Consider the following 26,386-nt stretch of genomic DNA (forward strand, 5'->3'; position numbering starts at 1 on the left):
GGCTAGAAATCAAAAAGGTCGTAATAAAACTAGAACACGGTTTTGTACTCCTCACTTCACAACTCTTCATGTGCCAGTGGGGAATACTCTGGGAGGGCTGCAGGGGCCCTCTTGAACTGATGGAAAGAATGAGACAGGAAGCCCCAAGGGAGCTCTGCTCCTTCTCTGAGCAGTGCACCAGTTTCTGCACCTTCCTATCTCCGCTGGGCTGCTACCCTCTCTCCACTGCCCTTCTCATTCTACCTTCTCTGACATCCCTGGGGTTGTAGATGGCAACCAAAATTCTTCGTGCCCCTTGGGTAGCTGGTTTTCCTACTCACCTGCAAGCCTGGGAAGGGTATGAAACCTTGGAGCTGCTGCTGAAGTAGATCCAGGCTGGCCCTGGCCAGGAAGGAGACAAACGCAGTCACACTGCTGGAAAGGCATGGAGGGATGTAGCCTCCGGAGGCCCTGCTGCAACCACGCCAGGAGAGGACCATGTCTGCTGGAGTGAATCCTGGATCCTGAGGCAGGTCGTGGTTCAAGGAGCTGGTCTGCCCTTGCCCTCCACATCACAGCCCTCCCCACTCACACTGCCCTGCAAGGCAGAGGCAAGGAGAGCTGCAGCTTTCCCTCTCCCCATCTCTCCAGCTGGTGAGCCGGTTAGCATGTACACAACACACATACACAACCTTACATTTGTGTGCACACACACATACACACACAGGCCAATATTCCTTGTTCTCCATGTCCATGGTTGGCACTGAGCAGGACTTTGGTCCTAGCTACACTGATGCAAATCAGGAAAACACCAAAGGATGAAGGTGGTGCTGCAGAGGATGCAGAGACACCACCGAGCTGATGATGTTCTTGTAGGGTCTTTCCACTGGGACTTGAACCAGGGGTAGCCCTCAGCCAGGGGACTGACTACATTTTGTATTGTTGAAGCCCCCTTTGCTTTTATTTATATTTTTTTAAATTCTAGGTTTTGTCTTCTTTTAATATATATATATATATATAGCTATAGATACAAAAATAACAGATAGGTTTCTCTAGAGATGATTTTTGCACCTTTGGGCTTCTAAAATAAAATATCACAATTACTGCAAATGAAAGGGGGGAAAAATCAGTTTCCACTCCCTTTTTTTACTTCTCCAGTCCCTTCCACCCTTCCTCCGCTGCTCCAAATTTCCCCACATAGCTTGCAATCTTTTTTCCCTTAGAAGTTTTCTTTCTTTGGAAAACAAAAAAGAGAAAAACCAATAAAGCAACAACACAAATATTGCATGTAGCCTCCATTCCCTCCTCCCACGAGCATACCCACTGCGTTCACACATTCCCTTCAAAGCAAGGCTTTTCACCTCAAAACGTTTCCTGTGCTCCACGGCTGTTTGCTTTTCCCTGCTGCCGGGGCCAGATTTTCACCTGCTGTAAATCAGCGTGAACCCACCTCAAGCCAGAGCTCTGCTGCTTGACACCAACAGGAGCTCACAATCGCGTTTTGCCAATTTACACTCGACCTGAAGATCTGGCCCGTGGATTTTAATGTTTGAAATGGAAGCATGGACAGTGAGGAAGTTCCCAGACACAGGCAAGGCAAACTCCAGACGCTCTTCCCTTGCTGCTCCACACTGCTTCCCTTCCCTTCCCTTCGCCCCCACCCTCCCTGTTTGGCATAGCACCTCCTTCAGCCCCCATTTGCTTGTTCCTCCTTAGCACTTTCTGAAATTCATAATCTCTCAGTAAAAAAAATAAATAAATCGATCTCTCTATATATGTATATGTATATAACTGAACAGCTGCCACGCAGCAGTCACCTGGCTGGAGGGTCCTGTCCCGACCAGCCCCATGGCCTTTTCTTGTCACTATAGTCTCTGCGGTGATGGTCCAGGTCTTGCCCTCAGGCAGGACTGTTCCCGTATTGCTTGCACTCTCCCACGCCTCTGAGGTACGGTACCAGAGTATTTATTCTATATATATATATATTTATGTATATATATATATTTATATATTTTTGTTTGCCTGGTTCTTTTTCTTGCAAATCCTTTGGAATTGCTGCTGGTGAGAAGCCAGTGAAACACGCTTCCCCACACCAGCGGCCGAACGCTCCCTCCCTGTGCCCCAGGGACCCTCATCTGTTCCTCTTGCTGACTCCATCGCCCAGCTCCAGCTCAGATGAGAGCGGAGAACCACGGCTCCCCGTCCCCAGTCTGCCGGGGCCATCCGCCTCCTCTCCTTCTCCAGGCGAAGGGGTGTCCTTGCAGAAGTCCGTCACCCAGGAGGGCATTGAGAGGAAGCCCCGCGGGTCAACGGTGTAGAAGGGCTTGGCGTGGTGGGCAGAGGGACGGCGGGGCGAGAGGCTGGCGTGAAGGCTGCTGGTGCTGCTGCACTTCTTCACCAGCGTCAGCCCTGGTGGCGGGGGCGAGAACAGGGAGGTCAGCGAGAGGCTGCTGAGGGTCTCCGAGGGCTCGCTGTTGTTGCCACCCCCCCGCAGGCTGCTGCCCACCCCCTCCTCATCCGAGGGGTCCATGGAGTCATGGTGGGTGCAGCCAGGGCTGGTGCTCCCGCCGCTGCTGTGGCTGCGCTGGTGGCGGCAGATGCTTCGCAGGCTGAAGAGCCCCCGGCCCCGCAGGCTCCGGTGACGGGAGGCAGGGGAGAGGGGGGCTGCCAGGGGTCTTTGACTGGTGGCAGCTGGCACGGGGCACAGAGCCACCGGGAGGTCCAGGGTGCACTGGGGAGAGTCGCTGAGGTTGAGGCTGTCCTCCAGTGTGGTCTGCAGGCTGCCTGCGGAGCTGCTGCTGTGGCTGTCCAGCGAGGTGTCGCTCTCGGGGGCCTGGGGAGAAGGAGCGCAAATCATAGCTCTCAGGAAAGGTATGGGCAAAGAGACTTGGCCTATTTTTTAATGATCTATATTTTATGTTATTTTATTTATGTTTTTTTTTTTTTTAGTGAAAATAAACCACGGAAAAAGGGGAAAAAATCCAATTCCTCTCTCACTTTCCTCTGTTGGGAGGGCACCTATAAACTACCTGACCAATGCTGCAAAGCACAAGCTCTGCAGCATGCCCAGAGGATTCCCTTCTGGAGTACGAAAAAGGTTTCAATACTTTGAGCTCTGATTTCATTCTGCTCAAGGATGAATCTTCCCCTCCCATGTGAAATGCTCTTCCAAAGGGAAGGAGTGCTGGGTCTGTGAGTTCTGCAGCCCCTGCTGCTAGGCTGGCTGTGACCACAGGTGGTCCAGAAGGCAGCAGAGCTAAGGTTTCCTGTGAGTCCTCACTCCCGGCTTCCCTGTGGATCCTGCCACACAGGCTGTGGACACATCAAAGCTGGCAGGAAGTCAGGGGACTTCTGTACGCAGATCTCAGGCTTTGTATATAGACCTCCTCCCATTAAAAAATCATCAATATTTCAGAATAGAAAAGAGGCCTCATGGTTCTGACCAGCACTAGTGCAATGATGGTGTTTAGGGCAGAAAAGTGGGGTCCAAACAGCCTTTATCTCCCTGTGTCAGAGGTCAGTTAAGCTGTATTTCAGTTGCTCCTAGGAAAGTGGTACGCACTGTGAGATCCTCACTGGGACACAGCATTGGGAATGATGCACATAGGACTGGGAGCAGTCTCCTGAACCATAGCTGTTCAATACAGTCTGTATCACATAATCAGAAGTGTAGCAATTTCTCCTTTACAACAGTTCAGTACTTTTGCCCCAGGGATACACCAGCTCCAGAGCCCTTTCTGTTCTTGTTTCTGAAGTTTTGACACCACAACAATTCAGTGGTCACAGCTTGAAGCTTAAATTTATTGTTGGTGAATTTATACACATTTGCATTGTGCCAATGGTGCCTGTCACGTAGAACTGGATAGCATCTTTTAAATGTATTGTTCAGTTTGTCTGGAATAGACTGTCCCTGTACTCCTCAAGTGGGAATTGTTCCTGGAGTATTTTCCATGATCAGTACCAGGGATCTCTATTGGACTTTCATCTCTGCCTCCTCTGCTCTTCAGAGACACTCAGTTTTCCCTAAACACTTTTATTCTTCTCTCTCGTTAGCAAGAAATAGCTGCCTTTTTACAAAGAGATAGCGCTTTTCTGGGATGTAAGAGCTAAGAGGGCTGGGGAAAATAGCAAGCTCAAGGATGTGGTGTGTGGATGTGGCATGAATGTCTGTGGAGGAGGCAGGTGGGGAGAAGTCTGTTCCACCCAAAGTGTGTGATCTGGAGTCACGGAACAAAGAGGCTGTCATCTCCCTCACTCACACTGCAGCTGCTGTGCATGCAGGTGTCTGCAGCACACGTGGTGCAGGGGACCCGGGAGAGAGCTAAAAGTTGGTGTGATTTTGTCTTCATGTGGGGCTGCAGCTGTCAAACTACTTTTTGATGCAAAGCAGAAGAATATACAATTTCAGGTGGTGAGAGCTATACAACACCACTTTGCTATACAACCCTCTCTCCTCCCTAATCATCCTGCACTCTGCAGCCCACTGTGCTCCTCCAACAAGTTAGATTGAGGTTGGCCAGCCCATGACTACAGCTGCTTCTCTTCTTCCTCTCCTTCCTCTCCATTCAGTCCCCTCTATTTGGGTGTGCTGTGAAGATCAACCTTTCCTAGCAGAGGAAAGTGGAAGTCCTCACCTGATGAAGAAGTGAGCAATTCACACTCGGAGATCTCAGTGATGCCCAGGAGCCTTGCAGAGAGATCTTAGGAAGGTTGTGTGGACACGAGACTTTCTCAGGCCCTGTTTGGTTGGCAGAGACAGCTGGGTGGAAAAATTCTGGTGGTACTGGCAACACTGGGCAAGATGCACCTGCAGAGAAGGGGCTGGGAGGGACTGACAAAGTGCCAAAAGAAATGGGGGGGAAGAACAGAAACAGAAAGAAAAAGAGTAAGTTGAAGAGTCCTCCTATTTGATTTGGTGCCCGCATTGCTACAAGTGCAATGTTTGGAGGCTTTCATTAACACACACTCCTGGCCAAAAAGCCTCAGTCCAGTGTTCACTCCATGGGTCCCACTTTCTATGCAAGGACCAAAACCTACACCAGATCAGGAAGATTTAAAGCAGCTCAGAGCCATAAGGCAACAGCTCAGCTTGCCTCTCCTGTTGGTGCTCTCACAGAGAAATACTGAGCTTTAAGGCCTTGATTCCACTATGCATCACTGCTAGAGGACTTTCATCCCAGACCCTGCAAGGCAAGGTATGAAGTGAGATGTATAAACTAGTAGCTTGGGGAACCTGGAGCCAAGAGAGGCCAAAGAGTGTTCCAGGGCAGAAGTGGAACACCTCCACTAAGAGCAGACATGTATTACATGTTCCCTGAGCCTGTAGCTGAGGAACCTGGTCTCAGGGCACGGCAACATTTTACCATGCCAAGTGAGCACAGATCATCCACTTGACGTGTCAGGAGAGTCTGTCCCCACTCTTCTCTGACTGTGCGTGGGTGCAGTACTGTGAATGGGAATCAGCCCTTTCACGATACTTCACATGGGAAAGTCTGAGGGAGGATATAAGATCTAGCAGAAAAAGAAGGAACTGCTCCTCATCACATTCCTGGACGCTGGCAAACTGAAAGCTAATTCCTGGTTAGTGTATCCCCATGTCACATTGACTCCATTTCTGGCAGGGGAAAGGCAGGAGAAAAGCAGATGAGCTGAACCAACCCACACTTTCAGCAGGCCTGGAGAATGATCAGAGCTGTGCTCACCTTTGGTACTTTCGTGCTTTAGCCAAGACTGGACTGAGTTGAAAGGAGCTTTCTCCATTTCACACAGGTAACTGTCTGGGTTTGTAGAACCATCTGCACTGGATAATGGCAGCAGGCATTCCCCCACATTGCCTACTCCATTGGAGTCAGGGCTGTCCTGGCCATCCTGCTGGAAGAGATGTGAGGACAAAGCATTGTGACATTTAATGGTGGACAACCAAGCAGACTTGTCAAAGCCTCAGAAAGGGCTGATTCTGAAGATCTAGCCCTACGCTGATCCTTTGGGCTAGCTGAGATGATTAGGTTTCCAGTCCAAATCCCCTATATTTAGGTTCATTCAGGGAAAGTTACTGACAGTAGTGAAGAGACCTTTTAAGAACATGCATAATTTTTTTCTCCTCAAATGCTTCTCCACAATATGTCTTTATGGAGAAGCTCTTGAAAAGTGACCAGAATTTATATTCCTCAGCAGGCACACTTGGATGAATACAGAGCACTTCAAATGAGCACGGGCAGAAATATAGTGCATAGCTCAATATCCCCATGACTGCCTGGGGCTAACCTTCGTGTCCTTAGGGCTCAGCTGAGAAGTGCTGTGGTTGTCTGACTCATCTCCTAGAAGGATGGAAGAGGACTTGTCTGAGTTGAGAGACAATGCTTCCATTTCGGCCAGCTGGACCTGCAGGAAGGGAAAGGAGCTGTCACAGATCATGTCTGGCATCCACATTTCAAGTTGTCACATTGTTTATGGCAGGTAAGTGAGAGCCTGTAGACCTGAGATCAATTTTAGGTTATATTCCTAACATACATACATACATACATCTTTATATCTTTTCTATATATGCACACACACATATATATGTATGTATACATATGTCATATACATCAGGTACTGCCTAACCCAAATCTGGGCTGGGCAGAAAAATCCACTTTTCAGTGAAAGTTGAACATATGATCTGCAAGCATCCCACCACCACTCCATGCTCCTCTAGTGCTAGAATTGGAGGAAGGAGTCATCCTGTGTCTGTCCCAGCAATACAGCTGGCACGAGGCCCTGCAACTGAAGCTAGGCAGGGAGAAGGCTCCCTCAGGCAGGTGACATGGCAGCCTGCTCTGCTGAGGGATGAGAAGTGGGACCCCTCTCTGAAGATGCCATGGACGGCCCTGCTTAAATACAAAGGTTCTTTCATTCCAGGGATAGTCATGCCTCTTGCAGTCCATGCCAGTATCATGCTTTTCATATTCTCTTACCTTCATCACCCTCCAGCTCCCTGTGTCTTTCCTCATGTCTAACCTACCCAAGAGCTCAGCTAACACCATTTCCCATCCTGATCTCCACCCTCAAATTCACCCCTCCTGCACAGTCATGCTTGTGCTGTCTTGCTTTCTGAAACCAAATCTGGCCACTGCATCTTTCTCAGACTTGAGCCTCAGCTCTGGTCCAGTCCTATGCCTGACCTTGTTTGATCCTTTGGCCTCTTTAATACCACATATGCCCCTCTCCCATCCTCTTTCTTTCAAGCTTTCAGTTCCCCTCTACCTGACATCTTTTTTCCCCACAACGCCTGAAAAGCATATCTGTTTTTCTAGTTGCCTAAGCGGCTGCTCTGTCCCTCCTGTGCTTGGCTTTCTGTTCCACCAGTTCCCAACACCAGCACCTGACTCTCAAGAGCTATATTTGAGGTTGCCTCAGTCAGGACAGCCTGCTTCCTGGCTGTTTATCTTCTTCTCCCTTGTATTTGTGTTTGCAAGAGGCGGGTGCAGCTTTTGTGATGTAAGAGCAGGTGGAAAGTCTGGAGAGATGACTCTTTCGAGTTGGGAGTTTAGTGGCTTGTGCCAGTGCCAGAGATGGAAGAGGAAAAAGGTCTCCATTTGAGGGACAATGCACTTTGAAGAAACAGGGTGGAGAAACAGATCTGGATCTAAATACAGGGCACAAATGACATCCTTATTTGGGATATTATTCTGACACAAGAACATGGTGCTGTGAAGAGAGCCCAAAGCCAACAACTGCTGCTCAGAGAATGGGCACACTGGAGAGCCCAGACAAAGTTATGTGAATTACACAAAACAGCCACCAGTCAACAACTACTTGCATAGAGAAACACAGTCTTCATTAAGTCCCACTTAGTGTGCATACTCATCCATTACTCTCCTAAGTGCTTGTTACACCAGAACAGCCTTACAGCTGTGCTTGTAGAGACACCAGCGCGAAATGTGGTAACATCTGCAACTACCTTCTCCACCCATAAAAAAGAGTTTCAACAAAAGCCAGAATAGTCTGTTCTTCACTGAACCAGTTGTTTACAAATCCTGGCCACGCTGGGATCTACACACAAAACCACAATCAACAAAGTCATGGAGAGATAAACTACATGTGTGGAAACATGGTTCACTCACTGACAGACTCCTACCACTGGCTAAACTCACCATCAGCCACCAATACACAGATGTTTGTCAAACAGCCCAAGAGTGAAAGGATAGTGATGACAAGAAAAGAGATTAGTGGCATGAAACAAAGATGTTTAGTTCTTATAGCTTCCCTACTGAAGAATGTTTAATGTTGTGTCCATCCACTGTGCTCAGCATCTTGATGGTTTAAAGTACAAGCGAAATGGGAGTGAACATTTTTGGCCAATATGTGGTTTTTGTCACCAGAGTGATTCAGCAGGCAGCAAGCACACTATTTAATTGGAGCACACATGCACTGAATAGGACTGCATAAAAACTGTTTTGCCTATACAACTTACTGTTGATTGCTTCTGAGATAGTAAAATTCCGTCTGTGTGTATAATGCACATTTGGATACGCTGACACACCAGAGTACACTCTAATTCAATAACTACGTTCACTGCTGGTGTTAGTTCTGAAACTAGCTTAGCCTAGCTGTGACTCCATGTAGAGATTTCCTATTGGAATTTCCTCGATGTTTTTTATACTATGAAATGTTAAGAAAAGGTTGTAATCAACCATGACTTAAAATCCAGAGCTGCAGTTTTTATTCATACAACCAGAAATGAAATATATGATCAGAAACACCTATGTTTTACTACTACAGCTATTCATGCAGATACAGATAATTTCTTCTCAATTCCACATCTTTGATGCATTGAAGTATCAGTTTTGAAAAATAATTTATGGCTCTATAGCAGCCAGTGGAAAATACGATCTAAGAATAATTCTTTGGTTGTGATTATTCTGTTAAAGTCTTCACTGTGGCTGTGGGGGCTGTCTAGTTTCCTTGCTGGGAAGGTAGGAAAATCTGTTGTTGTCTTAACTCCTAGGCAGGGTACTGAAGACTATGTGAAAGGTTTTCAAATGCAGCAAACTAGTTGCAAATGACTTAACTTGGGAGTAATTATTGTGGAGTGCCTTAGAAGACCTGATTTTCTGAGAAGGTTGAGCACCAATTGCTGAACCTAAGGAAAGTGATGAAGATTGCAGTTAATTGAAACCTAGTTATTTGGCTTCGTTAATGCAGCATCCACTTGCGAAGTGTTGCAATACAGGTAAACTGCAACAATATTCTCCATTTGATGCTTTCAAAGGGACAAGCAGATAGCTGAAAGGCTGGGAAAAAATAAAGTATCAGAGCTAGGCATCTGAAGCCAAAGAAAATACTGTTTTCTTCAAACATGGACAGAATAATTTGCCAATGAGAGCTCTTTTCCAAGTTTCCTGGTTTCCTTACAAGCAATAGCAACATACCAAGTTAGCTATGGGGAAGGAGGCAGTTAAGATTGCCACTGATGTACTGATTTACTGTCAGATGAGCCACAATCATAGCACTTAAATACAATAAAATTATTGCAAAACCAAAATGAATTCTGCTACTCACCTAACTTCTCCCTGACTACTTTGCTCTAAAAAATTCAGAACCAGAAAATACTAATTGCTTAGGAAGTAGTTTTCCAAACACCGACTAACTTTAGGAACACAAGTCCAAGCCATTTGGTGGCCTGCTTTTAGCAACAACTCATTTGTCAGCTAACAGGTTCTACATCCGAAGAGACTCTCAAACTTCCTCAGTGGGACCATTTTTATTTAGTTTTCGCTCAAACTAATTAACTGTTTTCACCACACACCAATTCTTGCTCACAGACGGTGACTCTTCAACAAGGCATTTAAGCATGTGCTTAATTCATTGACCTCAACAGGGAATAAGCTAGCACATGTTTAAAATGAAGACAAAACACATGCTTGAATCTTCCACTGAATTGCCTCCAAGTGCTGTCATTGGGGTGAGATCCTTTCACTCCTTCATTCAGTAGGAGCTTGAACCTCTGCTTTTCTTGCTGAATTGAACACAACAAGAGCTGCCAGGATGCCTCCATAGTTGCTTCTCTACAGCTTAATCAGTCCCTCCTGACTCCTGTGTCCTGTCACATCTCACCTCTCCACCATGTCAAACATTCCCCTGCGGCTAAGAAGGGCAGGCCTGTGCTAGAGGCAGTATCAGCAATTCATGACAGATGACAAACACAGGTCAACAAGCTCTCTGTCTACACAATCTACAGCCAGGAGCACACATCAGATGACCTGCGGGCATGTAGGTGTGGGTGTGCAGGTCTTGGGGGGACAGTCCCCTCACGCATCCTCGCACGCAGGTTACCTCTTGCTTGTCATGGTTACACTTCTCGCACATGGCCGGCGAGGAGTAATGATGGAAGACGGAGCCCGATAGGTTATCGATGATCATTAACTCCCCGTCGAAGGAGTCCTTAATAATTAAAGAGACACTGTCCAGCCATAAGTTCTCCTAGGGGACAAGAAAGGGGGGAGGATGGGAGAGATCATTTTAAGAATGCTGAGCTTTTTGCTTCAAAGTTTCATGTGAATTTGGGGCTGGGTTCTCCACCCTGACTCATCTGGAACAGCACCTTGTTCTGCAGGTACCTGCACAGGGTCACTGGGGGAAGCATTTGCTCCTTAAGGTGTGTAAAGGTGCCAGAGTTCAATGCAAAAAAAAGGAAGGAGGGACTGTCTTCACTCACTGTCAGTGCACCACAGCACTGCTCACGCCTCCTCGCCAGCTCTGCTGGAGAGCCTCACTCTTGATCTCACATTTCTCCTGCTCTCTTCCCCTGAGCTCCCCTCTCAAATTTCCTCCTAACACACCTTTAACTGATCTGCTCCATTCCTCCTCTGCTGGCCTTCAGGTTCCTACACCATGATGACAATAAACAGGACCCACTTCTGTCACAGCCTTGTCCCCACATGATGCTACTACTCAAAAGTCTAGCAAACCTCTTACCCTGAGGTGGAAGCATCTATCTGCTACTGCTAACCCTTCAGTCATCTAGGCTGCCTAGCTTCTCCCCACAGCTACTTGCTACAGTCTGCTTGGTAAGTTCAAAGGTTTACTCACCTGTGCTGGAGAGTAACACCTCATGCACAGACGTCCTTCAGGATCTGTTTTCCCACCGCCTCCTCCTGTTCCTGCTCCTTTTCCCTGTCCTGAATTTGGGGAGCCTGACTTGCGGGAGCGGGAGCACAGCCCATGTGTAAATTCCAGCTCAATCTCAGCATCCATCTCTGCGTCCTCCTGGGCTTCCTTGTTGCTGTCATCAAGATGTTTCATGAGCACAGCTACCACCACATTGATGAGGACAAACTGGGCTGTGAGCACAAAGCTGACAAAGTACAGTGGGGAGATGAACTGCAGGTTGCTGAGGCAGCTCCGGTCATCGTGGCTGCAGTCACGCAAAGTATCCTTGAGGGGAAGTTGGGTTTGAGAGGGAACGATGGAAGGAAGGAAGGACTAAAGTAAGAATACAAACTTGGCTGCTCTTTCTGCCAAAAAACACTGATGCCCATGGAAAGAACAAGGTGAGCTTTCCTATCATTCCACACCCTCTGGGATCATAAGGTCTTCAAAGAAACTGGGATACTATCTGACCATGTGTTTTCTGCTTCAGAGTAAATAAGTACAAAAGTGTACAGAGCAAACTACTTCCAGATCATCACATGTTGCTGCCACTGTAACCCCACACGTGAACAAGAACAAAAATGAGCTATCTGGTACTGCCTTCTCTCATCCAGACTCAAAAGCACAGTATGTGATCAAAGAATTTTCCTCTCTGTATGTCCTTTGAAGGATGTAAGTTTTTTATTTTGGATTGCCCCGGTAGCTCTGCAGATGGGCCCCATGTTCACTGCATCTACATTCAGCTTCGGTAATAGGCCTTATGATAGTGGATGTTCCCTCTTAGTTTGGCCAGCCTTCTTATTCCTTCTAAGAAGAACTTGCATTATTCTCAGCCAGATGACTGGCTAGAGGACTATATGAGCCCAAGATCTGAGTTACCATGGTGGGGAGGGAGATCCTGGCCCAAGCAGGACCTTATCTAGCAACCCAGCTTCTATACTCTTTCTCTTTTCTAGCCCAAGCACTGCTGAACAGCACACATCAGAATTTCTCCTTCCCCACAGTAAGGAAATCCACATCCCTGAGGCCCAGTTACCTTCATGATTCCATTCCAGTTGTCGCCTGTGGACACCTGGAAGAGTGTGAGGAAGGCCATCCCGAAGTTCTCAAAGGTGGCATGACGGCTCATGCCCTCACAGGGGTTCTCATCATTGCATACTGAAAGGAAGGGGATAGCAGCTATCAGTGGAGGACACACTGCCAGCCCTGAGATCACTAAGAGGAACTGGGGAAGGGGACTTCAGGATTCTCACAGCCTGGAGACCTCAAGTAATGGCATCAGCACCCTGCCCAACAGTTGGTTTTTGCACAGCAATACAAAAAAGTCTCTGATGGTCCAGCCCCAGGGTCCCAGACAGAGTAACTCAGGTGCTCAGGGGTATCCTCCCAATGTGTCATTGTACTGCCTTTCTTGATCTATGTTCCATGGCAAGAGATGTAAATAAACTTTCCCTGAGTTTTTCCTGTACTCTTGAAGGCAATATCAAGGCAGGCAGTGCAGAAAAAGCAAAAGTTTAAGAATGCAAGAGAAGCCAGACACTGCCTTTGTTTTGTTAGGCCAATAACTATTTAGAGGGAAATTTGTTTTATAACAACTACGCATAAGGGAGAATAAAAGCCACCAAGTAATTCAGTGCCTTTATTGAATGAGTACTGATTTTGAGAAACCTTCGCTTCCCAGCAGGCCTGTAGCTAACACTGGAACATGGTCTGCTTGAGACTTACCCAGTTTTCCAAAGAGCTCCACTCCTAGAGCAGCGTAGATGAAAAAGAGGAGCATGAAAAGGAGTCCAAGGTTTCCCACCTGAAAGCAAATGGCACAGTCAGCCTACCCCAAAGCCTGGTTCATCTGTATAGGGAAGTGGTTTTAATCTTTCAAAGCCTGAAGAGAACAGCAGCAAATTTCCAGTGTACAAAATTCAGCCACACAATTCCTCAGCACTTGGGAAATCACCAGTGGTGGCACCTGTTGCAACTGGACTTGAAGGATGCTCTTTTCCCAGTTGCCTCCACTCCAGCACAAGCTGGCCAGGGCTGACTAAAGTGCAGTATCTGGGCCAGGTGAAGACAAGCACATTGGTGCAGGAGCACAGAAGTTGAAGCCAGTCTGGCTGAGTGAAGGACAAGCTGTAGATTACAGCACACATACATGACCTGCAGTGCTACAAGCTCCACCAAAACTGCCTAAGTCCCTTGAAGTTATGCTCATGTGAAAAGTGCAACAGAAGTGCTCCAAAGAGATAGTGACACAGGTACACCAGCTCCTGCTATGAACCAGGCAGAGCATGGTGGGGCAAGGCACCAGGTATGTGTGGAGGTTACAGCAGTGCTTTTAAAAGGAGGAGGGAGGCAGGAAGAAAGGAGGGTAAAGAGGCACTCTTGAAATGTGTGAAGAAGAGGAGAAGAGATGAGACTGGAGGAGTCAAGAAACAGAGCTTCCTTTGCAACTCATGAATAATAGGTCAAAGTCTGATTTCTGGGCTTCCAACAGCTGCTATTTGTAAACCTCCCCCACAAAGCAAGGATTGCTGCTTTGTGGTGCATAAAAGCAGCAGTGCATCAACAATATGGGCACTGTCCCCAGATTCTCTCTCTCCCAAATCACTGCTTGCCTCTGCATCTCCTGCCTCTCAGCACGTGCGGCAGTCAGGGGCAGCAGGAGGGAGTTTTGCAGGAGGCAGGCTGAACAGTAACAGAAAATGGCAGTAATGGTTAGCATACTGCTGGTGGAGCAATAGAAGGCAGAGAAAAACTGAGGACCTAAACTGAACAGTGTCTGGTCATTGTCTGAATGCATGTAGTCATTATGCCTGTGTTAGGATCATCCACTTCAGGAGTCTAATTTAGTCATTTCAACTGCTGTGCCATCCAAATTCAGGAGAAAGATAAATGACTCAGCCTAGGACCAGAGCAGGTTTCAGAGGCTTGATCTGAGGTCCCAGGTGTGTTTTTTGCCATTCTGAGAAAAACCCTTCACTGCCTGATGACTCAGTTTCTCCATCTTCATGACAGGGATATGAACATTTGCTCCTTTCTTCTTCATTCTCTGTATTTTGGGGGTAGAAGTTGGGTCTCATCATTTTAGTGCAATTATACTGCAAAGTCCTCTTACCAATGGCAAGCCAGCTCTTATTATCTGTATGCATTTATCTGGGTTGCAGAATAGACATGCCACAGACATGCAGATGCTGAATCTGGAGACCTGCTCGAGTTACAGATCCTCACCTGAGAAAAATCAGCTTTTGTGGCTCCTGGAACAGAAAAGAGCCAGGTGCAAAGGAAATGCACTGATGGAACTAATAAACATTACTGGCCCAAAGCTGCCTACTATAAGAACACCCTTAATCTCCTGTTCCTTCATTGCCCAGTGTATCTCAGCCCCCAGCTATCCTGGATGATGATATTATTATATATCCTGCATATAAATTATGTAATTATTATTTTTAGACAAAACCACAAATTATTATTGTGTAATAGAAGACCTGGGAGATGAGAGCTCAAGATTCATAAAAGATTACAGTGGTTTCCCCTTGCTTTTGCACCATGAGATTTGTCTAATTCAGACTGAGATTTATTGTCACCAACATCAGAAGTAAACTCCTTGGGTAACTCCTCATGCTGTTTTCAGATTGATTCTCAGCTCTGCATCACTCCTTGAGACTGGCACATTAACTGATAAATCAACTGACAAATGCCCGTGCATTTTGATATCATGCAATATAGCTGTTTGCTTGGGGTCTGCCAGGGGAATGGTGTGATGAATGATCAGTAGAGCCACTTGGTACCATTACTCCTTGCTTAACAATTCTCTCTCAAGGATGCAGAAGGAGGAGGACCAGTTTCCCTGGCTGTTCATCCATCACAGAGGATCCTCACAGTGGGCTTGAAGCCTGTGTAAAGCACCATGTCAGCATCTCATTCAGGAACAGCTGCCGCTCACAGCTCATGAAATCCTTCTGTCTAGCTGTCTTGCAGTAGACACTTAACTGCCGGCTGCGTGAGCCACAACAGAGCGCGTCACTGCTTCTCATACATGAGAGGCTCAGAAACACAAAGGGATCCAGGAGGATAAAGGAAGAAAGTAGAAAGGCAGAGGCATTGGCTAAGAAAAGGAGTGACAGGAGTGCGAATGAAAGAGAGGGAAGGAAAGGGAGCACATGCGGGAAGGGGACAGAGGGGCAGAAATACAAAGACATCTTTTCCTCCTGAAATGGCTGCCAGACACTCTTCCCTTTTTATGGAGAGGAGAAAGAGAGGCTGGGGCCTAGCCACAAACACTTAGACACTAGCTACATGTGATGGGAAAAACAAAATCTGCCCTTAACCAGGAATCAAGCTTTATATCATTCACCCACTGGAGAACAGAGGAGAGGTGAGCTGTACCCGTGTTTGACATGATAACCTGGACAACACCTATCTGAAGAGAGATGTATCTCCATGAACAACATAAAAACTTGGACAAACAACCTTCAGGCAGTTGCCCTGCACAACACAGTAGACACCACCTCTGAGCCTCCACAAGAATCAACCCTTCTGAAGAAGGGTGCAGAAAATGAGAGTCTTTAGGAGAGCTGGTCTGTTTTACCTGTGGCAGGGCTTGAACAACCGTATCCAGCAGTGCTCGCATTCCTGTGGCCATCTTCAGTAGCTTCAGGACTGCCACAACAAGAACAAGGCAAGTGTCACTCAGACTGAGCTCAGGAGATCCATCCTTTGTGTGACTTACTCATAACACACTGTCTTCCCTTGCCCTAGAATAAGCTGATTGTACTCCTTTATCTCCTTTCTCCCTTCTTTTGACTCTACACCCCTGGTGGTTCTTTCTCCTCCAGTCCACCTTTCTTACCAATTGCTGTTTCTTCTGCCCACGCCTATCGGGCTTCCTTTGCTTTACCCACAGTCTGGTCAAGAGCCCTCTATTTTACAGAAGTATCTATCACACAGTTCTCCCTCTGCGCTGATTTCATCACTTTCTCTTCTACCAGCTATCAACTGTTAAGGAAGCTTAGCACACCTTTAACACCACCAGGAAGATTCTGTTCCCTCCCTTAGCAAACTTCAATCTGCTTGGTGACCCCTTGTCCAAACACCACTTCCATACTTGCCCCATAAAAGAACAACAGCGAAAGTTCAGCTCTCATGTAATCTGCTCACCCTCCTGGTCATTCAAGTCCTGTTAAAACCACTGCCTCTAAATGCCTGGCTAAGGGAAATCAGAAAGCTTTAGCCTCTAGGCAGTCCTTTGCCACATCCCCTGCCTGTCTCCCTCCAAGGGCTAGAGGTAGGGCGAGCCCGGACTCTACAGCCACTGTTCAATGAGTCATGACACCAAGTCCCACTCCACAGCCACCTACACCCCTGCCTCTGGCCAATGTCTTTCTCACCCCGTGCGATACGCAGCACCCTCATGATCCGGATGATAGTGGGGTTAATTGGGAGAGCAGCATTGATTTCAATCTCTTCCAGTGTGATGCCCATGACAGATAGCAGCACAATGGCCAGATCTAGCTGGTTCCACCTTAAGAAATAAAAATTAAGAGAATAAAGGAAGATGGAGCTTTTCCATTTCTCTAAAAAAGAAAGTGAATTGTCTCCACTTCAGCCTAAATATTTCTTTACGCATGAGTTCAATGCCCCACTCTGAGTCAGCCTATACAGGCTTTTGCAGACAAACAGAGATTCACTTTGCACACTCCATGAGCAGCCAGAGGCAAGCCAGCCTGATCTGAAAGCATGGAGCTGTGTTACTATGGTGCTATGCTTTGACTAATGGGCTCAGCTTTTTACAGCCTTACTACCTCGAATCAGCTTCCTTATATATGTTCCGCTTCAGCATGCTCCCAGTTTGCCTCAAGCTCAGGAAAAAAAGGCTCTCTCTAACCCCACCTCCTTTGCTTTCTAGCCTAACCAGCAGGTGCCAACCAAAAGGCAATTTTTGGATAACTCTTACTATCGCCTATTCAATGCAGCTCATGGGGGCTGACGCTAGGTCCATGCTGTGCAGAACTGAGAGGCAGTCAGGGCACTTATTCCAACTCACACTCCAGATAGGGCTCCAGCCCCAAAGCCACCGCAAACCCAGTTGTCCCACAGCCTCAGTTGACATAAGCCTCTGCTCACCTGTCTTTGAAGAATCGCCGCAGACCGAATGCCACCAGCTTGAGAACTGCCTCGAAGACAAAGACAGTGGTGAACAGGTAGTTGCAGTACTTGAGGGCGGTCTCCAGGGACTGCCAACAGAAAGACAGGGAAAAGAATAAGGCAAAAGCAACATCAAGCACGTAACTTCTGGAAGGACTCTCCTGAGTGCCAGGAATTCATTAAGAGATGGGGAAGCTGTCCCATGCCTCCCACCTATTTGAATGTGGAGGTTGCCAACTAAGGGCAACTGCTAGCTGTCTCCTCTGCCCCATGTTGTTCTCAGGATCTGTTCTTGGTCCTTTCTCCTGTACCACTCAGCGTAATAGGGAGGAGGAAGCTATTGCCAGGGGAATCCACCAAGTACCATCAGCATCCTCTGCCATTAGTTCATGCCAACTGGATGACACCATGTTAACAGCACTGGCATAGCTATCAACCAAGAGTGAGGCACAAAGATTACTCCAGTTGTGGACACATGTCATCTCTGATGGGAGGAAACCCCTCTGTGCCTTGGTCTGCGGCAGGTATATGTCCTATCTCTTAGCTGTCGGGCTTCTGGTTCTTGTATGTGCTGCCCCTTCTCCGCTACCAAGGACCAGTGTGAGCAGTGGGCAGCATTTGGTGGCACTTTCTACTAGAAGGGTTCGAAGCACCTTGGGAAGATTCCTTAGCAGAGACTGACAGGAGGCTGGCATGGCTGGACCTGCATTCCAGGGAAAAGAGCTGAGGAGTAATGAAAAGGAGTGACTTGCTCAGAAACAGAAGCCTGATGTGAGGATGACAACAGATAAAGGTTGAGAGTTCCTGCAGAGGAAAACTGGGCACCATCAAGGGCAAGATAAAAGCTGGGCAGTTGGGCAAGATGGGCAAGAAACAGAGGAGCCTGGCAGTAGATTTGAATGAGGACAGGCAGATTCAGTTCTTGATCAAAGCCTGAACTAACTTGGATAGCACCTGCTCGCACATGAGAATTGTCACCTAAACCAAGGGTCTCCTGAAGCAAAAACTTAAATACCACTGGACAGATAGCATGATGAATACTTTGTCTACATATTGAGGCAGAAATCTCCTTTGACATGTACAGAATACATTCTTTTTCCATCAAAGGCATCTATATCTTTGCCAGGAACACTGGGAGGTACATGGTCTTCCCCAGCCAAAAAAGAACAACATTTATTTGGCCTTCAAGGCTCTTTACTGAGCATCACGCCCTGCAGCTGAAAGAAGCTCTGCTCAGCACTTTGGTCCTGCAGCTTGTCTTATGGAACAAAGGTGGCTTGGTGAAGACATCTCATCCCATGACACACAACCAGCCACTCTAGTACCCTCAGCTCAGGCCGTATGGTACCAACGTTTGGAAATCTGATGCAAAACCTGGAGCTCCCAGGACACTGCTGCTTCCATCACTCCTCCTGTTAGAATCCAGGGAACAGAAAAAGCAGACCAGGCAGCTAAATTTGGATGACCCACATATCCCACGATAGAATACAAAGCACAGAGACTTAATTGCACCATGCTTTCCAGGGGCCAGACTCTTGCTTAGATGCCTTCTCACTATTAATTTTAATGGATAACAAGTGTCTGAGTAGGGGCTATCTTTATGAATACATATGAAACTGTTCACATAACTTGGCCTACTAGATTAAATCCTGCAACTCTTAACAGTATTTTTTAGAGGCACTCAAGTGACCTACCTATGCTGGTGGTTATCAGACAGCAGTTGCAAAACAACATAATAACTAGAGGCAGGGCTTATCTCCATGATCTCACTCACCACAGGTTGGTTGTAGTGCTCCAAGGACATAGTGACCACGTTGAGGCAGATGATGAAAGTGATGAAGATGTCCAGATAGTGGCTGGTGCAGACCGAATGAATAAGGAGGCGTATGGGGCAGTAGGTAGCATAGTACGGCAAACGCTGCGCCTCTTCAGTGGAAAGAGGGAGATGGGCAGAGTTAGGAAGAAATTGGAAGAAAGAGAGAAACACTGATGAGGGGGCAGGCATAAGAGTGGTAATAGGTGTTGAAAGGAAAGGGAATAAAGGTGGGATAGAGAAAGAACAGAAAAGGACAGGTAAAATATAGGGGACACAGGAAGAAGGGAAAAAAACTCAAAAAAAAAAAAGAAAAGTAGAAGTGGGGAAAAAGAAGTCAAAAAAGGACAAGGAAAGGAATGCTAGAAGGAAAATCTGTTAGTCTATGTTCGTGGGAATGGTGCTAAATCAGCATTTCATGTCTTGACAAATTAAGATCACAAATGACAAAAGGGAGCAGATGGTTCCAGGAGAGGCCCCAGGTTCTCACAAGGAGAGGGAAAAACTGAAGCAGAGGAAGGGAAAGCATGCCCACAGGCTGTGAATGGAAGAAAAACATCAGTTTGGGGTAGTAAGGATGATTTCCAGGGGCAAGTATGCTTTTGCAATTTTTGGCTGAAGGTAATACAGAAGAGCATGGGAACACCAGGAGGAGGGATTACTTCATCACAGTGGGTCCAGGACCCAAGGAGTGACACTACAACACTGATAGAAAGAGCCAGGAACAAAACACCTCTTCTTTATATATGTGGTTAAACACAAAGGATGGTCTGTCCAGATCTTCCCCCAAACACCACCTGGGTTGTGCAGAAGCCCAGGTGGGATTATCCAAAGCTCAGGAGGTGTACCACTGCACGTATGTCCTATTTTGACAGTGCATGCCAGCATGTGCACAGGGGCATTTTTGGTACATGTTATCTCACAAGGGGCAGGGTGTTCAAATGCCAGCAGCTTCCCCAGAGTCCCAGCACTGTCAGGCACCCCTCTTCCCCAAACCGCCTTGGTGAGGTGCGTAGTGACACAGCAGTGGCAGGGGGAGGAAGGCTGAGAGCATGGCACAAGCGATGCAATTCGGAGACCAGTCCGTTGTGAAAGAAAAAGAAGAGGAGAAGGTTTTTCTTAGAAAACCTTGGCCTACGAACCGACCAAACACTTAGGCTGTGCCTTACTCCTTCGCTTCTTCTCCAGGCGGCGCAGGCGCTTCTCTTCCCGACGGCGTGCTTCCTCAGCCTCCTGGTGCTGCCGGCACTTGTGGAAGTTCTCCACCACCACCCCCACAAACATGTTAAGCACAAAGAAGCTGACAATGAGGAGGAAGGATATGAAGTAGAGGAGCATCCAGGGGTTGTTGTTGGTCACAGGCTGGAGGAGGAGGGAGAACAGAGGCAGTTAATTGGTTGGGTATGTGACTGTATGGAAACGATGGGAATGGGACCTGCCATGGTAATTAGCTGCTGGGGAGGAACTATAGAAATCAGGGGAGTGGGCTGGGAAGAGCTGGAACTACAGGCAAGGCAGCTTGTGATTGGTTGACTGGATTTTGGCATCAGCTGGCAATCGATGGAATGAGAGGGAGTCCAGGTCCCATCTCTGCGGTCCTTTCTGCATGGTCACCCGTAATTCAGACACAACCCCAGCTGTAGGCTGAGTACATCAGTATGTGTGTAAAGTATACAACCTTTACCAGTATATGGTAAAATGGGTGGCCCAGGCACTGAGAACACATTTGGCTTGAGGACAAATGTGAGACAAATTTGGCTCGAGACCACATTCATGCACCACCAAAATGGCAATGAGAATGGAACAGAAATGTCATGCAGTCTTGGAGATAAAGGAGGCCCTGACTTTGACTGGGGAAAAAAGCCTACAAAGCCAACAGTGGTGCACCTTGTCCAAAGGTTCAGAGGTAAATGGAGCGTCATACCTGAGGTTCAAGCCTGTGGTACTGCACCCCATGGCAAGTGCCTACAATGGACACTATCAAGATCACTGCATTAGCAGTAGAGGAACGGGGATGCAGTGGCATCAGCCCAATAGTCCCTGCTTTACAGGGTATTAAAATAATCATCTGTGGACCAGAAGAGAGCCAACATGCCTGGACAGGCACATGGCATTCTTGCTCGGTCATTACAAATAGATAAGGGCTTGCTGTGAGATCCAAACTCAGCAGAAGGTGAGAATTACCACAAATACCCACTTGCACAGCCACAGCTGCACTTCCCAGCATTGACCAGGCATGACCCTGACCCCTTGCAAATCAGTAAGCAAAAGATTCAGAAGGGCCATGGAAGGGACTCCTGCTTTGAGGGAGGTGTCAGAAGCAGGACATTAAAGCATGCTTCTGCCTGAGGAAAGTGAAAAAAGGTCCCTTCACAAGGAAGCCTTCGTACCTGCTGGTCAACAGCCACAGCGTCTAGTCCATTATACATAATATTGACCCAGCCATCCTTGGAAGCCAGAACAAAGAGGGACATCAGAGCCTGCAACATACAAAGAAAAGCAGATGTGGAGCAGGTGCATCTGTCAGGCTGGGAAAAAAAAATAAATCATAGGTTTACACTCTAGCACACACAGTGTTGAAATTGTCTTCCTGCCTGTGTCTCTGCACACATCAAAACCTACTTCTTCCCCCATGGAGGAAAAAGAGGGGGAACAGGAAGCCATGTGCAGGCAGACCCACCAGAGGAGAAAGGTTGTGAAGAACATCTGCTTCACAGCAGGAAGAAAAAGAAAATTAAGTTCTCTGCTGCCACCACTTTTCTGTGCAACCTGTAAGCATCATCCTGATTCCAACCCACTAGTGACACAGCTTCTGCATGGTGAGTGTGAGTGTGATGGCTTGACTTCGTGAACGAAGATTTGGGAAGGGCTTTACCTATGCTTACTACAAGCGCATTTTACTTCTGCATGGATACCCATGCTTAATAACCACTGCTCAGGGGTCAGGCTTCCCAGGCACTGCAACTGTGCCCCAAGGAGGGGTACCTATAGAAGGAAATGAACTCTGTGCTGGGTTCCCATCAGAGACAGAGGCTGTGGGCACACTCACCTGTCCCAGGTTGTCAAAGTTATATTTGTGGTGAACCCACTTGTAGTTAGCGGCCACGCAGTCAGACCGGTTGGTGATGTTCCTGATGTCGACTCCCAGGCAGTGGTAGAACTTCCCTTTGAAGAGCTGCAGCAGAGGAGAGACCCATCAGACCCTTTCTCCACAGGGTTCTCCATGCTACCTGGGATGTGCAGAGGCTCCCGAGATGTTGGGTTGGCTCCTTGGCTGCAAGCCACATGTAGCGTGACAGGTAGGGGGGACCACCAGTGCAACACAAAGCAAAGCTCAAACACTGCTAAGGAGCCAGGGCCAGCCTCATAAACCCACACCTGGCTTTTCAGCCTCCTTCACTGCCTCAGGCTAGCAGTGATTGTATACCCTTACCATCTGGCAGCCTTTAGTGCAGCCTTTTGGGGTGCAATTACAGCCACAAATCTATTCAGTCCCCAAGAGTAATCTTCCTTCTCTGCTTCCCAGTTACTGAGAGATCTGATAGGAAAAGACCTCATCTGAGGGTAAAGAACCAGAAAAAAACATCCCCTGCTTCTCAGATACCCCTTTTTCACAAAGCTGCACTGCACTGCTGTGGCTCTTCTGCCCAGGGCTCCTTTCCCCATATGGAAGGTACTGGATTGTGCATTTGTACAGATGCATCAGAGCAGACTAAGTATAGCGCATTCCCTGAGATGGAAATAACACCCACACCCTTGCTCCTCTGCAATGCAACAGCCGAAAATAAAGAGGATTAAACAAAAAAAAAAAAATTAAACAAAAGGTTGTGGGTGGATTTAGGGCTCGGAGTGAGGGAGAGGAACGGAGCTGACTGATGGCAGGGTTCATGCAAGCAGGTACTGAGCTGCTTGATCTTGTGGTATGACATGGATGTGCCCAGTGAGCCCTGTGCTCTGCCAGTCCTGGACTCTCCCTGTAATGCTGACCCAAACCCTGATCCAGCTCCTGCCAGGTGTAAGCTTCAACTCCTGTCTTGCAAACCCAGCAAAGCCCACACTCATTGAGTGCCTGGATGTCCCTGCCAAATGCTGCAGGGACATTATGGTGGGATACACCTCATGGAGGAGGACAGATGTAGAACATGTCCTGGTTTGCCTGTATTCCTGCTCTGCTTGGCTCCCTGTGACTGTTGTAGCATGTGGGGGTATGGGCACCCATGGTAGGGGCACAGGGGCAGTTTAATGGGTAGTAACAACCTACCTGCACGCCCAGGATGCCAAAGATGATGAAGAAAGCACAGCAAATGAGGACAATGTTTCCTATGGGCTTGAGGGAAGAAATGAGCGTCTCCACCACCAGCTTCAGGCCAGGGGCTCGGCTGATAACTCTGGAAGGGAAGGATAGGAAGGGATGACAGAGGGACAGGGCAGGGATGTTTGGCCTAAGCTAAACATTTTGAGCAGCAGAAATGGACCTCTTTCTCCCTGTCCAGTGACCCATTATGGGGATCACTCTCCTGTGACCAAAAAGCCTCTTCTGTGCCATGGTTGTCTGATTAGGTACCTCCAAGGCTAGAGCCATAAGGGGAACCTCCCTGAGGTTTATGGCTTGTCAAAGACCACCCTTTGCTGGGCACAGCTGGAGCTGACTCTGAGACCCTTCTGGGGAGGGCTGGTGGGAACAAGGGGGCTGAGCAGGGCTTAGTGGGGCTCTGACCGGAGGGGACGCAAAGTACGCAGCAGCCGGAGGACTCGCAGCACCCCCAGGATTTTGGCTCCGCCAGCAGAGGCCACTGAGACCACAATGTCAATGAGAGACACGAAGACCAAGAAGCCATCCAAGATGTTCCAGCTGCTGCGGAGGTAAGCCTGATCCCCAAAATACAGGCCTAGAGAGACTACCTGTAAGAGAAGGGAGAAGAGAGGGAGTTAAATGGCTCCTCTCCATGTTACCCTGATAGAGGGCCACTGTAGAGAGAGGGGGAGGATGGAGAACAGTTATCAACTCCACGTGACACCAAAGTGTCATCTTTCATCTGGAAGGCTATGAAAGAAAATGTCTTTGGGGAAAGTGGTGGCACGTAACTCCAGAAATAATAGGGCCATGGTGTCTTCTCACCTTTCCTTTGCCTCTCTGAGGAGCAGGACACCGTAGGGAACGTGCAGAAAACTTTCCCCTGTTATACCACAGACCTGGGAGAAGTCTCCCAGATCAGAGATCACCTGGGAGGTAAAATCGAGCACCAAAACCCATACTTTGGTTCTTAAGGGGGTAGTTTGATTCTCAGGAGTTCTCAACACCAGTAAGTGCTACAGAAATCTCTGGTTTTGGGGAAAGCTGAATACCCTGTAAATTGTGGCCATAATTCAGATATGAATTTTAGGGGGTTAATTTCAGGTGCCCAGTTTTAGGACTCTTTCCCAAACACAAAAGGGGAATAACAAGTTTTCTCCATTGTTGAAAAGTATTTAGGCACCTACTGAATAATTATCTCAACTAAGAGCATGTTATTAATATAGTTGTTATTTCCCCCATTCTTGCAGGAATGGACATTTGACAACATTACAAAATCCATACCTGAAGACCAGCTATTCCTCCCATATACTAACATCCCTTTGGATTTAAAGCCTAGGATAAACATCCCTTCCACACCTGACAAGGAAGAACTCAACTCCAAGTAGTATCTGCCTTTACCAAAGCAGAGGGAAGGACTGGCACACTTAAAAAGATGGGACATTTTTAAAGTGCGCTGACCAAAGGCAAACCATGTTCCTGACACTAGGAAAAGGCTCTGAGCTGTCCATCTCCAGTAACTTACCTTCAGTGTCATTTCAGCTACAAAAATTGCTGTGAAAATGTAGTTGGACACAGTGAGAAAGATTCTCTCCTAGAAAAAACAAACAAACAGAGAAAGTCCTTAAATATGTCTTGAGTTCTTGTTACTTTGTCAGGTCCCTCCAATGAACTCAATATATTTTGCTTTCCTGGGGAGGTTCTGAAAGTTGGGGAAATAAGAGATGTGCCCTTGGCAAAGGTCAGTGATGTGCAGCTTTGAGCTCATACACCTTGGAACAGCCCTGTGCCACAGCTGGGACAGGATCCTATGCAAGTCTGCAAGAGCACAGTGGATGGGATTTGCAATGCATCCTGAACATCTGTTTTCAAGGCACTGTTTGCTAGCACTGCTTGGCCCTGACCTGCTGCAATGTCCTGGAACTCCTTCCTGAAGAGCAGCTGAGCACTGAACACTGGATTGTGTGTAAGTGCAGTGGAGTCTGGGGCTCAGCTAAGGCAGACGTGCAGAAAAAGCCACTTCGCTTGCCTGCTTGAGCTATCTCCATCTTGAGCCATAGCTCAAAAGCAGAATACATGAATGATGGCATGCCATTCCTGCAGAATGAAAGTTACTTGTGTCTTTTAGTTCCCAGTTCCTGTCCCTTTTGCCAGTCATCTCTTAATTGCAGGTGCCTGGAGGACTCACTGTCCAAGAGGGAGGGAACTAGGATTACTGTATTATAAAGTGGGTTGCCTTGTTATAAAACCCTGCAGGGGAAGCACACACTATATGATGATTAATACTTAGGCATTTGAATAGATGAAAGGGAGCTGGTCTTTATTGCTGAAGTTCTTCCAGCGGTCATAACAATGCCAGGAACACTTACAAACCTCTGTTAAATGTCGTGCTAAAAAGCTGGTTAGAGGAAAAGTTGCTCACCGTACTTCTGTGTTCAATCTGTGGTCTCTCCAGGGCAATGGTGATGCAGTTCAGGAAGATGAAGGCCAGCACAACATAGTCAAAGAGCCTGTGAGCAATGACCGTTTGGCAGAGGAGGCGAAACCTGCAAGAGAGTTCTAGTAGGCAACTGTGCCTTGGGCAGAGCAAAGTTAGGAGCTGTGAGGACAGAGAATTGAGAGGTCTGGCCAAAACTGGACTCTGACATAGCAACTTTCCTACCACCGATATTCATGTCCCTTGCCATGGCAATATCACAAGGTGGCCCACAGTCACACAGGGAGCCTGAAGCAGAGCAAGCGCAGAGCAAGGAGCTGAGCCCTCATCTATTGCACCAGTGGTTTCCTAACCACTATGGCTCTGTGCTCCTCTCTTGTCCTGTAGAGAAGAGGCTGAGTTTCATTTTTTTCTCCCAAACAGGGGAAGAAACCATGAGGCAAAGAGGCCACAGGATGAAAGCTGAGGAGAGGCAGGTAGGTTAGAAGTCATGAGGACCTCACTTCTCTCCACTCTGAAAGACACCTTTGTCCATAATCTTAGGTGTCACACAGAGCAAGGAGTTCTCCATCATGACCTGTAATTAAACATT

The 26,386-nt window shown here is 47.5% G+C and overlaps 1 protein-coding gene across 7 annotated transcripts in view; it reads right to left on the minus strand.

Moving 5' to 3' along the window:
- Positions 1–1,928: 1,928 nt before the first annotated feature.
- The window catches only part of CACNA1I (calcium voltage-gated channel subunit alpha1 I), a 152,332-nt gene continuing 127,874 nt past the window's right edge, over positions 1,929–26,386 (minus strand). For 2 of the 7 annotated variants that reach the window (XM_061363899.1, XM_061363910.1), the window contains 19 exons: positions 25,780–25,903; positions 24,883–24,951; positions 23,781–23,965; positions 23,325–23,451; positions 22,113–22,238; positions 21,454–21,543; positions 20,206–20,425; positions 19,025–19,176; positions 17,230–17,339; positions 16,494–16,627; positions 15,695–15,765; positions 12,835–12,913; positions 12,146–12,267; positions 11,050–11,394; positions 10,294–10,440; positions 6,244–6,360; positions 5,682–5,850; positions 4,614–4,810; positions 1,929–2,812 (listed from right to left, as the gene is read on the minus strand). In XM_061363899.1, the coding sequence (XP_061219883.1) occupies positions 2,111–2,812; positions 4,614–4,810; positions 5,682–5,850; positions 6,244–6,360; positions 10,294–10,440; positions 11,050–11,394; positions 12,146–12,267; positions 12,835–12,913; positions 15,695–15,765; positions 16,494–16,627; positions 17,230–17,339; positions 19,025–19,176; positions 20,206–20,425; positions 21,454–21,543; positions 22,113–22,238; positions 23,325–23,451; positions 23,781–23,965; positions 24,883–24,951; positions 25,780–25,903 (3,286 nt within the window). In that variant the 3' untranslated portion in view covers positions 1,929–2,110. The remainder of the gene's footprint in view (positions 2,813–4,613; positions 4,811–5,681; positions 5,851–6,243; positions 6,361–10,293; positions 10,441–11,049; positions 11,395–12,145; positions 12,268–12,834; positions 12,914–15,694; positions 15,766–16,493; positions 16,628–17,229; positions 17,340–19,024; positions 19,177–20,205; positions 20,426–21,453; positions 21,544–22,112; positions 22,239–23,324; positions 23,452–23,780; positions 23,966–24,882; positions 24,952–25,779; positions 25,904–26,386) is intronic. The other 5 variants (XM_061363919.1, XM_061363938.1, XM_061363928.1 and 2 more) reach the window with 5 other exon arrangements.

Source organism: Neopsephotus bourkii, unplaced genomic scaffold, assembly GCF_033783945.1.
Source record: "Neopsephotus bourkii isolate Nb327-2 ecotype Australia unplaced genomic scaffold, CSIRO-AGI_Nbou_v1 NB_107, whole genome shotgun sequence".
Classification (NCBI taxonomy): Eukaryota; Metazoa; Chordata; class Aves; order Psittaciformes; family Psittacidae; genus Neopsephotus; species Neopsephotus bourkii.